Below are 15861 nucleotides of genomic sequence, written 5' to 3' on the forward strand. Positions count from 1 at the left end.
TGGAACACGAATCTTAGCGGAGCAGCCCTAACAAGTAAAGCAGCATCTTTCTTGTAAGAGCAGAATGTGTAAGAAATCAACTTTATTTTTTTAAACCCTATGAAACCATTTGTATCATATTGGCTACACAAGCTTCAAGGGTTATATGTTTTCAAAATCTTATGGACAAAATTCGTTTTTTATTTCTCAAATAAAGAAGAGGAAGAAGCTCCCTGAAAATGCTCAACCTATCAAATAACATACAAAGAAAATATTGTTAACAAAAATATGTTTTGAGTAACTGTAGTTTGACACTATACAGGTGAAAGGAATGATGTATATGAGTGAGTCTAAATGTTAAAAAAAGTGACAGGTGGTGAACTTAGCCATGCTAATAAAAAAGAAATTAGCAGGAACTTAGCCAAGACGTTAGCTTGAATTAGACCTAGCAGTAGCTGAAAGTTAACCAGGAGATCAGCCATAATGAAACGCTTTGAATCATCATTCATGTTTAAAAACCTGCTCCTGACGCCCGTGCTAATCCTGGTCGAGCTGTTTGCAGAAGTCTGTCCAGGTACGCTCCACTCAGAGACTGACTCACCTCTCCTCCTTTGGAAGAGCGTTGTAATACGTGACCCACTCACGATTCTGGTGGCAGCCTCGTCTCACTCTGTGTTTGCGGCTGACATTTTTAAACGGTGATGAGTCTGTGCAGTGAAACAGAGCATTGTGGGGCATATTTAGTGAAGCGCGTCCGTCCTGCAGACAGACACGCCGACGTCCGCAGGTTGAAGAACTTGCCATGACAGGCTTAAGTAATGGAGTTGCTGCAGGTCTGTGGACAGGTCACTAAGCATCGACTGTGCATTGTACAGCTGCGTATGGTCCTTGGTCAGGTAATATCGCCATCTACTGGTGGAGTCTGAGGAAAAAAGAACTTTCATAGGAATACGTAGTAAAAGATCTGAATGCGAACATTATTGGCGTCACCTCCCTCTGTAGGTCTTTTAATAATATCAATAATAATCATTTGAACTTTATTAATCCCACAGTTGAGAAACTCAAAACTAAACTTGTGTTATCTGATCTGCTGCATCAGGTGTCAAGTGTGTGGTTTTTCTGGGAATCAAACCCAGGACTTTCTGCATGTTAGGCAGGCCTGCTGACAGCTGCATTATGGAACCAATATTTAGAACCAGTTTAATATTTCAATAGTTCATTTCAGACTTTTGCTGTTGCTTCTTGTGTCCTTCAGACTGACCATGGACCATTAATGGGTCACAGACCAGAGTTTGGCCATGATTGAATATCATGTGTTTGACTCTACAGTGGGTGATGACATGACCATGTCACACACAGATACTGTGATCTGATCATTTATGCAGCCCGCAGTGTTTTGTCAAATCTTTCTCTATTCTTTCCTCTCAGCACCATTGTTTTCTGTGCATGTGTGTGTGTGTGTGTGTGTGTTACAGGGTTTAGCGTGTGTTTCCATGTCTGGCAGTGCTGCTGGGCAGACGGAGGCACGTGCGCGTGTCTGCACTCTGAAATTAGCCAGATATCCCATTGTCTGTGTTCTTTTAGCATTCATGCGTAGTGATTCACAACTCTGAGAGCCTCTTTACACTAATGATGTTGCATTCACTGCAGAAGGATTCTTCTGCTGGTATTTAACACACACTTCTCTTGTCACAAGGACAATGATGCCTGTGGGTTTGGGAGACGTTTGACTGAAAAAACAAGACAGTTTTTTAAATCCAGGAGTGCATTGTTCTTTTTTTAAAAAACTCTTTTCCTGTTTTTTTTTTTTGACTCACATTTGTGTTTGCTGTTCACAGGAGGCTGCATAATGAAGAGAAGGGCCATGGCTGCGAATACTGTGGCAAACATTTCCAGGACAGCATGAGGCTACGAATGCACATGCTGTCTCACACAGGTACTCAGTAACTCTCACACTCATGAAGCCTTTTGATTGTTTGGCCTTTCACGTGCACCTGTTCACGCTACACCCCCCCGACCCCCCCACCCTCACCCCCTCTGCCCTCCCTCCTGCCCACAGTCATTGCTGTTCTAAATTCTTGGATCATGCTTCCCTTTCCCCGTCCACGTACCGCTGCCTCTCCCTCCCTTCTTCCCTCCCCTCCTCCCTCCCTCCCTCCCATCCTTTCTCTTGATGTGTTTTTGGAGAGACCCTGGCAGTTCACCAGTTTTGCCCCTTTTCTGAGTGATGACATCATCAGCTGCAGGCGGGCCTGGGTGTTCTGCCAGTGTTCCAGCGCGTGTGATGGCTTGCTTGCTCGCTCACTCGCTCGCTCGCAGATGTGTGTCCAGGAACACACTGTACCCAAACGCAGACTTAATCAGACCTGACTGCTTCTCCCAGCTACTTAATCCAAAATAGAGAAAGAGGAGCAGGACTGGAGGGGTGGTGGGTGAATCACGGACTAAAAATAAACTCCAAACAGAAATATCATATATTAAAAATGTGGTTCCCAAATGGAGGGTTTGGCCCCACAAAAATGATACGGACCTAAAATGAATGGATTGCTTAGCATTGTGACTTTAAGAAAACTGTTGGACTTAGAAATCCCATTTATCTCTCCACTGTTGCTGTTCTATGAAAATAAAAAAAATTATATAACTTTTGGTCCATTTTGAATGGTACGCCAAATTAATAATGTCCACATTTATTCAATAATGTGTTATTTTGATAGGGACCGATTTTGTGTAAAGTAGATTGTGTGAAAAACCTGAGTTTCCTCATAAAGTTAAACAAAGAAAAAGACATGTAAAAAAAGAAGAAAGTCTATGAAAAGATTAATTAATAATAATTAATAATTATTTCTCCAGTCTCCTCAGGTTGGGGTCACACAGCTACAGCTGTCACTGACACTGCTTTGACTTTACTGTTTCTCCTGTCAAGACCTTTGAGCTGAGCCCTAGCGTGAAGCCGTAGCACATCACCGTGCTATGACGACGGCCCAAAGTGACCTTGACTGCTGTAGAACAACTGGGTCGTGATCGAGAGACTCGGGTAGAATGAGGCCGCCAGGGCTTCAACATTTAAGAACCACTGATGTGGAAGATTTGTCGACAAGGCTGAGGCACTTGTTCTGGATTCATATGTAGCTGAGAGATGAAGAAAACAGAATCTATTTCTCTAAACTTCACCTGTGCCGACAACCTCACCCACCCTCCCAAATCCTTTTGGCTCTACCCTTTGCAGAACCCCAAAAAAAAAAAACCACAAGGTGTCTAGCGTTTGTCACACACCTTGACAACAGACGAGCCTTTTCTCTTTCCATCTGCCTTGACTTCCACCCAAAAAAACCCCACCTTAAAGCTTATTTGAATTTTCTGCGAATACATAAACTCTTCCCTTTCCTTCGACATGACATCCTCACACAAAAAAGAAATATGGATCTAATTTCTTTTGTCACTGTGTATTTGGGGTATAGCAGCCTTAGATCCTGCTGGTTGCTAAGGAGCAAGTGCGCCGCCGCTCTAATAGGCTGATTTGGTATTCAGCTCAATGCCGACTCTTATTTTGGTATGCCAGACAAAGTGTTTTGATGGAGGACGATTGCAGCCGCGTCTGGAGACAGTTTGATGGTTTATGGATGAGAGAGAGCACACTCTGTGCCTTTGACTGCACAAGACAATACACTGTGTTCTCGTCCTCCCTTTATCACCCCATCGCACACATACACAGGACATGCTACATCAGGAGCTGCTCTTTTACGTGCTGTCTTATTTTATTTCCTTATTATTGCGCAGTGTAACAACCATCATCAGCACGCGTAATTCCCGGATCTGAAGAAAGGAAATCTGAAACGACGCGACTGTGGGATCGTGTCATTTACATTTTATCAAACGAGGTCGGTGAAAAGACAAATCATGTGAACAAATGACCCCGTTTTCTCAGGCCACATTGACACCATTGTGGGCACGCAGGGCCTTGGCACCGGAGGAAGGTGACGAAGACGGATGGACTTCGGAGAGACGTCACTTTTTGTATTAACCTTGTGTTCCCATATTGTACCTTAGTATTTTTCACCCAATCATTTTTCATTTTTTCCCCCCAAAATAAAACATTTCGAGGAAACCTTGGTCAGAGTCAGAAGAGGTAAAGATTAAGATTCTGCTCCTGTTAGCGAGGGAGAAATCCCATGGTCACCTACTGTGTCACCATCGTCTATCGTTTGGCCGATATTATTTGACAGCCGTGCAGTAGAGTAATGAAAACAGATGTCATAGTGGTGGATCAGGACTGCATGGGGTAAACAAACAAACAGACTTTTGGAGTCCCCGTTTTCACCAGCGAGCATCGTCGGCCCTCATGATCAATGATAAAGGAGACGTTTTTGTTTTTGATTTTTGTTCCTTATTTTGGACTTCTTATGGCGCTTTGTCCCAGAGGCAATGTCTCTGTTATTGGTGTGGAACCCCAGGGTTCACCTCCTGGGCAAGATCGAATCCTGGTTAGAGCGGTTGGTACTTTCCAGTGGACTCACCACCTGCAGGAAGGTTGAGGGGGGTTGGTTCGGTGCAGTGGGATTTGGGTGGCGGTCGTGGAGACTGCTGCCCCTACCTGGTACCTGGTAACGGATAAGTGGATGAAAATGGATGGATGGATTTTGTTCCTTCTTTCAGTGGAGTCATTGCAGCTCCTTGAAATTTTGTATGTTGCACAGACTCACTACACCTCTCCACAAAGTCATCACAGTAGGTGCCTTTGACGTCTCCTTCAGAATCTTTATGGTACGTCTACCAAGATGACGGCTCTAGAACCCTGAACCCAGCTCTAAAACTCAGCCTTTTTTGACTCTAACTCTAGCTGTGTTTTCACTCAGAACAGATTCTTTACACAGTGAGCAGAGCCACCGTTTGAGTCGTCAGGTCTAGACGGGTCAAACCGACACTGGAAAGACTTCGGGCGCTCGTTCAGTCTTTTCAGTCTGAGTTTATGACATACTGTGAGCATGGCACAACAGTCAGATTAATCTGCATAATTATCACAACTCTGCTGCTTTTTAGAACAGGAGCAAACGGTCAGATAAGAATCTGACCGTTTTGTTGTGAATATTAATATTAATATTAATATGATATTAACAACCGTGTTGGGGATCACTGACGCTGTCTGTCTGTCTGTCTGCATCACAGGAGTTTAGAGGAGGACCTTGTTGTTGTTTTTTTAAAGGCTGTAGCACACAGAGTTCCCAGAGCCAGTGGGTGTTTTAATGAGTCATTTTAACTTCATTTAAAGCCAGCTGAGCAGAAAATAGATCAGTGAATAAGCCCAGGGGCCAGTATGGATCTGCAACCGATTTCCATCTCTGAGGGAAAGCCAGCCCACACTCAAACAGCTGTGTGTGCATGTGTGTGTGTGTATTGCTGTACATGTCGGTCCGTGCAGGTGTGAGGTGACGGCGGAACAAAGATCGCAAGAGTCTCTGTCGGTACTTATCGTCTCCGGGAGGACAAACAAGCGTGTCTTTAAGGTGGACTGGGACCTTTACTCTCGGTGCTAGCAGCAGCAGCAGAGAATATTCAGTCTGAGACGGTGTGCTGCTGCTGTTTTATTTGGATATAGGGGTGAGCTTCAGGCAGGAAGTGTAGAGAACAGCCAGTCCTTCTGTGGCCTCTCAGACAGACAGTCTGCTCACTGTTCACAGACTGATAACAGGGCACGGTAAATAAAATCCTTCAGCTGCGCTTCTTCTATCATGTTCCCCTACATTTCCTTGTAGGAACACAGGGCCGTAGCCTTTTCCCTCGCTCCTGATGTTTAACGCCGGTCGAACAAGTGTTTTTGGTGTCTTCAGAAACAGAGGCCACTCTTGATTTGATTCTCTGTTCACTTCATGTGTAATTTACATATATAAAAAGAGACGTTTGTCAAAATAAATAATTTCAGTTGTGATTTTGTCTGCAGCTCCTGCCGAGGCGCTGGTGTGTGATCAGTGTGGAGCAACTTTTTCCTCAGAGGATGCGCTGGAAACTCATAGGCAAACTCACACAGGTACCAGCCACACACACTCACACACAGACTGTCCCTGTCCATAATGTCCACGGACAGGGATGATAAAACACAAACTAACCCTAAAATGGCCAGAAACAAAATCCAGAGTTCAGGGGAGAAATGACCTGTTCCTTTGTGTCGTGGTAGGAAAAAAAAAGTTTAAAAAAATAGCTGATGTGTGTTAAAAATGTCAAAATCATCCAGGATAATTTATCAACACAATATCATCCTCCTGTCTGTCCAGTCCAACAGATCATCTGTCCTCGGCTGTCTCCCATTGACCATGTCTCTGCCCAAATATAAATGTCATGTTGAATGCCTGCTGCTCACAGACTGGATTACTTTCTCCTATCTTATGACTAATACTGTGTTGAAGTGAAGTACCGATTTAACAGTTTGAAAACAGTGCTTCAATACAGCTGGCACACACAAGTAGTGTTTCCACACAATGTATATTTGTATATATTATTGAAATATATAATGCTGCGACCATTGCCAATCCAGCTTATTTTATGTTATTTAACATAGGTTTGCTCTCCTGCAAAACCTTTACATTTTTGAACTGTTGGTGGGAAAAAAATGCAAAAAAAAAAAGAAATTATATATATTTGAAATCTTTAATAACAACACGTAAACCACTGTTATCATCAGATTCCTAAGTTTTCGATGGTACGTGAACGCACCATGTGTGACAGCTGCAGCTTCGACATGACAAGGCACAATCTGTGTAGGCCTGACAGTTCTGCTTCTTAGCATGTCGCTAGCTAGTGCATTCTTGTTAATACTTTTATTTTGCTTAACATACATAATAATTATTAAATAGTTAATTAAAGTAAGAAGAAACATTCTAAAGTCCCTAATGCTAATGCTGTTTGGTGGGGCATTGGCTTGGAAAAGTTTGGGAAGCCTTGGATTATAAAATAAATGTCTGAAGTGTCACAGTGACATCTTGAAATGGTCAGGCTGACCTGACCTCCTGAGGTTAGAAGACAGATTTTATTTTGGCTCCTTATGTTTATGTTTAGTAATTCCTTGGCACGGTGGCCATCTTGAGAGGTCATGGCCTCAATAGCCTGGTTTACTACGTGGACAGCTGTAATTTACACACTCCTAACAAAGTGAATCCAACCTGTAAATCAGGAGGTTTTGTTTCTAAAATAATCTGTCAAAGATTTGGTGGAAAGGGCTAACACCAGGTGTGAACTGTGTTTAGCCTTGACAGCATGCCCTGAGCTGTTGAGTAAACCGTGACTATGAGACTTGTGATGGTGGGTCTAAATTTGGTTGTCCTGCTGGCTGGGTTGAACTGTTCCTGTCACGATGCTCCATAATTTATCAAAGAGGAGGTGGAAGCCTCGCTCACATATGATCCGCTAATGTGTCCTGGCATCCACAGCCACTGTTTCCTGCTTCACCACAGCCTCGCGGCGCTGGCATGACACAGTCCCACAGCTACGTGACATCGTCATCCTCAGCTGAGGAGCTGTTTCCTTTACACACCCGTACAACAACACAAACAACAACAACAGTAGAAATTACAGCCCGCGACTGATAGAAAACTTGGAATTTGTGGAATTAAAAGGTCAGTTTCGAGGATTGTCTTTTCACATTCAGGCTGAGGTCATGTCATCAATGAGAGGGAGGGAAAAAAAAACAGGTCTGTCACCTGGACCGCATCTTAAAACTGTCAAAGTTTTCAAATTGTCTGTTTCTACATGACACTTTTCTAGTCCTGGTGAGCACTGAACACCACAGACATCACTGTCAACCTGCTGTCTACCAAGTCTGGAGTCAAACCTCCAACCCTGCCATGTTAAAACACCTGCACTGTCCACTGAGCTCCAGCAAAAAAATTGGTTTAAAGAACAACTAACTAAGTTTTATTAAGTATTTCACAAGTCTTGACTAGGTATTATAATATGGCTAAACTTTATATTAACAACAATGTTTTGTCCATGTTTTGCCCAGTGGACTGAACTATGAAGCTATGAACCCATAAATGTCTTAGATTTAAAAATACACCAGTCAGAAGGTCTGAGCTGGTCATCCAACTCTGACGTACTGGAGACAATGATGTGTTCTTGCTTTAACATGAGTGGTTGGTCACAGCTGAACACATGAACATTTACAAAAACAAAAACTCAACCAAACCAGCAGTGATATTGTTTTTTTTCCGATGGTGCGTTTGTCTGACAGTGTCTGAATCCACACCTTTTCTGCTGCTGTTAGAGAAAGGTGATAACCCTCTCAGGAGCCCTGGCATGTAACTGTAACTCCAGGTGGCACACACACACAGTATGAATAGTTAATGGCTGTGGACATGGAGGGGTGTTAGCGATGCCCAGAAGTTTCTACCCTTATCTCCCAAACTTGTAAACATCCCAAGCTCGGTTTCAGCTTTGGCACTGTATCCAGAGCAGGGTACAGGAGGGCATTACTCTCACATTTTGTCATGATCTCAGCTCTGCCTGCTGTGACGCACGGCCCTCTTTACTGACTCTCACACAGTCCACCACATGTGCCACAGGTAATTCAATCGCGGCGCCACCTTAAGGTGATCTGCTATAAACGTTCAACCCGGCCTTTGTTTCTCTCTCAAACTTGTGATCTTTCCTAATGTTTTTCCACGGCGGCCAAGTGACTCTGCGGGCTTTAACTTAACTGTTCGACCCACTGTGTTTCCTTTTATCAGATTAACACTTCACAGAGCCTCAGCGACTGCACCAGTGCTGTCCACCTTCACTGCAGGGGACGTAATAGCACTCGGGGGAGACCTTACTCCAACACCCGGAGATAGTTTGGCACCGGCAGCAGTTTACAGTTTACAGAGTCACTTTAGCCATTTCGATATGTCAGAGGCTAACGCCACGGGTCGCTGGAGTTGTGGAGATCAAAGTGAGAGGCGCGGGTGGGGGGAGGTGAGGATTAAGGACCGGAGGAGGGGGGGACATGGGCAGGGGGTACATAAGGACTTGCTGCTGCTGTTAGTGCTGGATGTCAGCACTGAGAGGAAAACAACAAATGTGCTGCAGTGTGCTTCTCACCACAGCACCGTCATACTCCCCTCTGACCTACTTGTCAGTGCCCAAAATAAAAAAAAATAGATCTGTCTCCGAACTCTCACAACAAATGGGTTTTGTTTCATTAAAGCTTGTCAAGTCTCTGGGAACACAGGCTTCCATTACTGAGAAAAAAAACCGAAGACTGTTGTTCTGTTTTCATTAAAATATATCACATATTTCATGCAGGGACTTGGACAAATCATATAAGAATCATATGAAAATAATGTGCTGAATTGGTTCAAAGGGAGAGGAAGTAGATGGTGTTGTGCTCATGACACAGGACTTTTCCTTCTGTCAGTGGGTTTCACTGTTTGTAAGATATTGGTGACAGTTCACAGTGTGATACGTACACAAAAATAAACCCAGACTGTGACGTTGGAAATAGACTCATCTGATAGGAGGAACTGACGGTGTGTCAGTTAGGAATTTAAAAAAGAAATTAAATTGACATTTTTGTCTTATAGGATACAATTAAACACACTTTGAGGCAAACGTAGGTTGACATCCAAAAAACAGCGAGGTTGCTGCTGATGAAGTAAGTGGATGATCCAAGTCAGCAGACCTCAACGTAAGACTTGTACCATTGAACTGAAGTCAAGGTTTAATTGTATCATAAAACAAAAGTGTAATTAACTCAACTCATTAAATAAGGCACTGAAACACACAGCACCATCTGCAGTGTAGAAAGGGAAACTGCAGGCTCTACAATGTGTGAAATATGGGCAGAGTCGAACTGGTTATACTGTTGATACACAGGTTTAGTTGCTAATTTTGATGCCCTTTAATTACAACTTAATTCATTAAGAAATTAAATTAAATCAATTTAAATTGACCTGCTCACAACATAACAAAATCCTAACCAGGAAAAAACTGTTTTGTACAGCAGCAGCAGCAGCAGCAGCTGCAGTGTTTCCACACATCACAGAGTGCCGTCCTCCACTGCAGATCACCTTCTGTCCACAGTCTAATTAAACAGTCCACTAGTCCGCCCAGATACAGCCCTGCTTAATAACACAGCCCTCCTAATGTGGACCTTTTAGCTCGGCTAACTAAGTGTCGATCATTAGCGTGCGCGGCCTCTTATTAATACCTGCTCATAATTTACACCTGTAACTGAACTGAACTGCACTCCGAGCGCAGACTGACTAAATACACAGTGTGCAGCAGACAGCAGAGAGCTGAAGAAATAACCGTAAACATTTTTGGGAATCAATGCGAATGAAACTCAGTGTGTGACCTGGATGAACTGGTCCAGGGATTGGTGGTTAAACACGAGCAACGTATCTCTTGTTGCATTAATTATTGAGTCAAGTGTTCCTCACTCGGGTAGATTAGGAGTCCACTGACGAGCGCCTGAGGTTGTTTAAGGTACTGTAGCGCTGGTGTGTTCGTGGAATCTGCCGTCGTATCTGCAGAGAGCTGGAGTCGGCCTGAACACGGTGGACTGAGTGCACAGGGTCATGTGAGGTCTAGTACATAATGTAGCCTGCATGAGTGTGTATGTTTATCAGCGTGATGTCACTGAGCCGGCAGACTGCGACTGTCAGGTTCATACACATGCACACAGCCGAGGCCAGAGTCGGCTAAATGTGTTCTGAGGCTGATGGAGCGCATCATTCACCGTTGACTGAGCCCAGAGCCGGTCGCTGGTGCAGTAACCTCCGTCAGGTTTTATTGGACATTCACAGATGTGGGCAGACTAATTGCACCTTTGATCAACAAGAGGTTCACAGCAAACTGGGTTCTGTTTGTACTGATTTAAAGAATCTTTTTTTGGTACCAAAAGTTGGTACCTAACCTAAAAATACAAAAAAAAAGTCAAATCTCTAGTGGTGTTGCAAATTAGTATTTAGTTAACAGCTTTCAGTTTAAGTAAAATATTCTTTAAGACTATTAAATTGTAGTATAAAATGTAAAATATTTTATTTGTTGTTGGTATATTGAACAAAATCACTGTTCTGTAACATCAGTTTATTATGATGATATATTTTTCGTCCAAAAACAATTTCTGTTTTTTTTTAAATAACATTATAACATGGCATTTTGGGATTAAAAAAATGTAAATCTTTGTTTATAAATATACAAAGTTACTTGTATAAGGTTAAAGCTATATTGCACATTTTTGTAAAAGAAAAACAATAATGTTATAAATTAGATAATGGATGGATGGAGGATCTAAATGCACATTTTAAAACTTATGTAATGTTTTGAACAAAAACAAAACATTTCAATTCAATTCAATTCAGTTTTTGGAACAACATTTTTTGCAATTTTTTGAGTATGACATTAGCATGTTTTTTGATGGATTTTTAAAAATATTTCACAATATTTCAATAAGTCACATAGCATGGTTACTGGCAATATAAAAAATATAAATGTATTACTTTTAATAACATAGTTTCATGTCCATTCACAAGTCCATTTTTTCTTTTTTAATTGCTTTGGTAAAGATGTTTTTTTTCCAAAATCATTGTCATTTTATATATTGATTTATCTATTTTTCTATTGTTATTTATAAAGGTGGTAATGTTTCTTTAAATTCAATAACAAATGTTAATTTTTTTACAACAGCTGCAGATTTTTTCTAAGTAACAATAATAACAACAATAATAATAATAATAATAGTTTGAGTCTGAATATATGCTCAACATATAGTGAGTATTTTGAGAGTAAAAACTGAATGATTGCCTTTTCTCACTGGCAATCATAAAATGCAGTTGATCAGTAATTAAAAAATAAACCACTGGTCAACTGCGGGAACACTGAGGTGAAGTTGACCGGAGGTTGTAGCGGCCGCAGCCATCAGCAAAGACGTGCTTTGTTCGGTCAGCAGCACGGTTTGCTCTCCACATCCTTAGGGTGGGAAAACTTTTGTTTGCTGCTTGAAAGGAAACAGGCTGCGCTTATTTGTGAATGAAGGGATTAGCTTGAACACTTCACCCCAACAAGGAGCATGATCCTATCTGGTTGCCTGGACACGTGGTTTTGTTTCTCAGGCAGCCTGAGAGCCTGAGAACCACAGTGGTAGTGAATGAAGCGGCAGATGTACAGATGTACGTAACGCACAACATGTTTAATCACACGGGACTTCCTGTCCCTGCACCGCAGATATTATGGAGTGGCATGAACCCATCCATCCTGGGAAAACTGTTAATCATTATTCCCACTGTTAGAGCTCTGCCCCACTGGACACAAAGCTCAGTCACCTCTGCGGCCATTGACCAAAGCTATTCGGGATTTACCCCATTCAGGGCCAAAGGTCAGGAGGTCATTTTCTGTTTTAAAAGCCTAAAATCCCAGGCCTATTGTCTGTCCCGGGGTGACAGAGCAGGGGGCGCTGACGGCCATCCTTGAAGCTCATTCTCCCGTCAGCAGTCTCCTCTGTCCCTCTGTACTGGAGACTCATTCACCGCAAATTTCTTTTCACAACATTTTCAAGCGTCGCGCTAACTTTCCATCTTCTCATTGGTGGTCCCGCCCACTCTTGTCACCTCACGTGAAAACCTCAGCGTCATCGTTGTCCTGTACAACAGTCTGTACTGCAGTCTGTACTACAGTCTGTACTACAGTCTGACATCCGTCGTTCCTTACACATGAATCCCTAACGTCTTCATCACGTTTCTGTTCTGTCTGTTGATGTGATGGTCGACCCACTATGTTAGAGCGCCACCTTCATCATTACCTCTACTTCCTGCAGCTCCACCTCTCCACCTGCATCAGTCGTTCCCTCTCTCAGTAAGGAGCAGGTTCTTACTCTGATACTACAGATTATAATCTCATCTGAAAACATTAAAGTGGAGCCTCCTGGCTGAAGTACTGTGGCAGCACACCTCACCCCCTGTCTCCCTGTTTTAACATCACCCCCACCACCATCATGTACTCATTTGCCACTCCTGACTTCCTTTCTAATTCATCATCTGCTCCTGGTTTTCTCTGGAATGTTCTACTGTCTCTTACAGCTGTTTTAGCTGTTTCAACCCTTATTTTCTAAAGAAAAAGACAATTTTACTCCAGGGTTGGGTCTAAGTTTAACCTTTTAACTTTTGAACAATTCTAAAAGTTCCTATTGGGTTTTCACCAGACTAAATGTAATTATTATTATTATAAATGAAGATTTTTTCTATCCCTACCAAACTATCTTTTTTTTCATTTGGTATACTGTAGTTTATTGTAAATTTCCACAACAAGTAACACTGGATTTTTTATTTTTCTTTAAAAACAATCAAATGTTGTGGTTGACCCTTAAACTACTACTATGAACGACACAATTTGATTTATTATGATGAGCTTTTTAACAATCATTTATTAGATTATAAACTATGGTTTGCTAAATTGGTCTGACTGTTTCCTTTTTCGTTTCTTTTTGTTTGTAATATTATTTTTCAGTTTGACAGTAATAGAAACCAATAGAAAAAATTGCTCATCTACATCACAATTCCTCAAAGGTATTTGTTTGATATGTTGGTGTTAACATACAGTTTTGGGGATATTAATTATGTACATCATTGACTCACTACTGCAAAACACAAACTATAATAATAATAATAATAATAAAGGTGTAATAGTTCCAGAAGGAGAGTTGAGGATGGACATGTGAAGTAACTACTAAGTAGACTGGGTGTTGTTCCCTTAAATGCTTCTCTGCTGTTCTGTGCTGTGCCTGAAAACAAATCAAGCCTGGTAGATTTGAACAGAAAGCACTCCCCCTGTTGGCTGCAGAATATTAAAGCAGGAGAATTGGTGAAAAGTGAATAAGACCTTATTTTACACAGGCTGGTGAAAGGATTTTCAGGAACGGTCAGCAGGGCGGGGGAGGGTGGAGGAGAGGCCTCTTTTGTTTTCCTGGTTAAATGTTGTGATACGTGGGTGAGAAAGAGTGCTGGGTCATTAGACGGAGGCATAAAGGCAGGGGCATGTAGGAGCTGAAGCGAACAACCGAGATAATGGGCTTGGTCATTGAGGGGGGTGTGAGGGGTGAGGTGGTACGGGGGAGGTCTGGACCTCATTGTCCAAAAGAATCAGGAGATAAAGGCCATGAACAGGTGCAGTGCATTCCAGAGGATCACCTTTGTTGTCAGGATCAGGGAACGTCTTCTTCTGCTCTTCTGTCTGTTAATAATTACACCCCATTTATCAGAGGGGTTTTACCCCGGGGTCGGAGGGTAAATAAGAAAACCTGAAGCCAAGTCTGTGTTAGTCTGACTTAGTTATTTTGTTACATTTATAAAGTCACTTATAATTTGCTGTGTTTATTTGACTCACACAGTTGTCAAATTCTCTGCCGGTGCTAAATAAATTTTCTTTTTTTTAAAGGTAATTTTCAGCCAGTTTTATCTTTTTCAGCTATTTTAAATATCTTCTGGTCCTTCTGGAGTGGCCAACTGCTGTTTATTTTCTGGCTAATGTTTAAGTTTTTCTTTGTGGCTTCTTGGCTCGTTGATAGCCTTTTTATTATTTGGAAAACCTTTGTCAAGATTTCTTGTTTACAAACTTTTTTCAATTCAATTTTAACAATTTAATTTCCTCTTTGTATTTGTTTTAATTCCATCTAAAATGTTGTATTTTCTAGCCGATCCGCCCTTGCTTTTTGGCTCTATTTGAACTTTTGTTTTGTTTTAACAAACGGCCATTTTTGAAAACATTTTTCTTTTTGTTCGTTGCCTTCCTTTGATCTTGGCATCTTTGAGTAATTACAGAGCAGAATTGATGAAATAATTCCAACCAAAATCCCCTGTGCGTCACCGCTGCCGTATACGTTCTGCGAGCCGTCTGGGTTTTTGCCTGAGCAAATTGTGATGCATGGATTAGTGAAGACACAATGAGCGTCTCTGATTTAGCTCCCGCAGTGTGAATTTGTCTGATTTTGTTTCTCTTTCTCTCCACTTTTGGAACAAGCTTATCTGTTTAACTTGATTGAACCTAAAGCAAGTGTCTGTCCTTTTAGTATGGGTGTGTTGTATCCCCTTTCCCCGGCGTAAATTCCAATTTAATTGCCAGTTGCCTCAAGGCACTTCAATAACAGTAACAAATGATTTGATTTAGTGGACCTCATCAGACTGCATTTTAAATGTGACACAGCAACCCCACTTGAATTCCAATGAAGTGCTGGCACAGTCCTCTGTTTACTAATGATCCTCTGCTGGAGATGTCTGATTGAATCCGAGTCAGGAGCGATGGGAGCCGCTCGCATTGTAAATGATCTGCAACCTGAGCAGACAGACAAATAAGGAGCTCATAATCTTGCAATAAACGCTCGCTGCTGCCGTACCAGTGGTTCGGCCGAGTCGAGGTGTTTGACTCGTCCTCAGTTGTGCCACCTTTCTGTGTTTGCGTAAAAAAAAAAATTTACATATTTTTGGTCTACGTCGTGTGTGTGTGTGTGTGTGTGTGTGTGCGCGTGTCACTACTTGCGGACGTGTAGATCAAATGCTGTGTGTGACAGGAAGTGGATGTGTTTTACACTTCCCTCCCTGTTCCCCTCTTCACTCAGCGCAGCAGACACAGAGAGATGCCAGGTCACACGCGGGATTAAACTGGATCCTGGTTTTTCCTGCAGTCCCGTCTTTAATGGCTTGATGGCACTACTTAACATTCTGCACAGTGTGGGCGGTGTAGGCATCATTCAGGGTGGAGCTACTATCAGCTGCTCTTTGAGCACAGACACAGAGGACTTCACAGGCTGCGGTTGACTCCTGATAGGTGAATGAGGACAGTAATTGCACTTCCATCACATACTTTCATCTCACACACACACACACACACACGAGCAGCGAGCAGGCATTGATTCTTTGATTGGCA

The 15861-nt window shown here is 42.2% G+C and overlaps 1 protein-coding gene across 3 annotated transcripts in view; it reads left to right on the forward strand.

The window, feature by feature from the left end:
- zbtb16b (zinc finger and BTB domain containing 16b) overlaps positions 1–15861 on the forward strand; it is a 30052-nt gene that overhangs the window by 4606 nt on the left and 9585 nt on the right. For all 3 annotated transcript variants that reach the window (XM_025054894.1, XM_017032043.2, XM_008309505.3), the window contains exons 3-4: positions 1818–1915; positions 5915–6001. In XM_025054894.1, coding sequence (XP_024910662.1) covers positions 1818–1915; positions 5915–6001 — 185 coding nt within the window. The remainder of the gene's footprint in view (positions 1–1817; positions 1916–5914; positions 6002–15861) is intronic.

This window comes from Cynoglossus semilaevis, chromosome 4 (assembly GCF_000523025.1).
Source record: "Cynoglossus semilaevis isolate Cse_v1.0 chromosome 4, Cse_v1.0, whole genome shotgun sequence".
NCBI lineage: Eukaryota > Metazoa > Chordata > Actinopteri > Pleuronectiformes > Cynoglossidae > Cynoglossus > Cynoglossus semilaevis.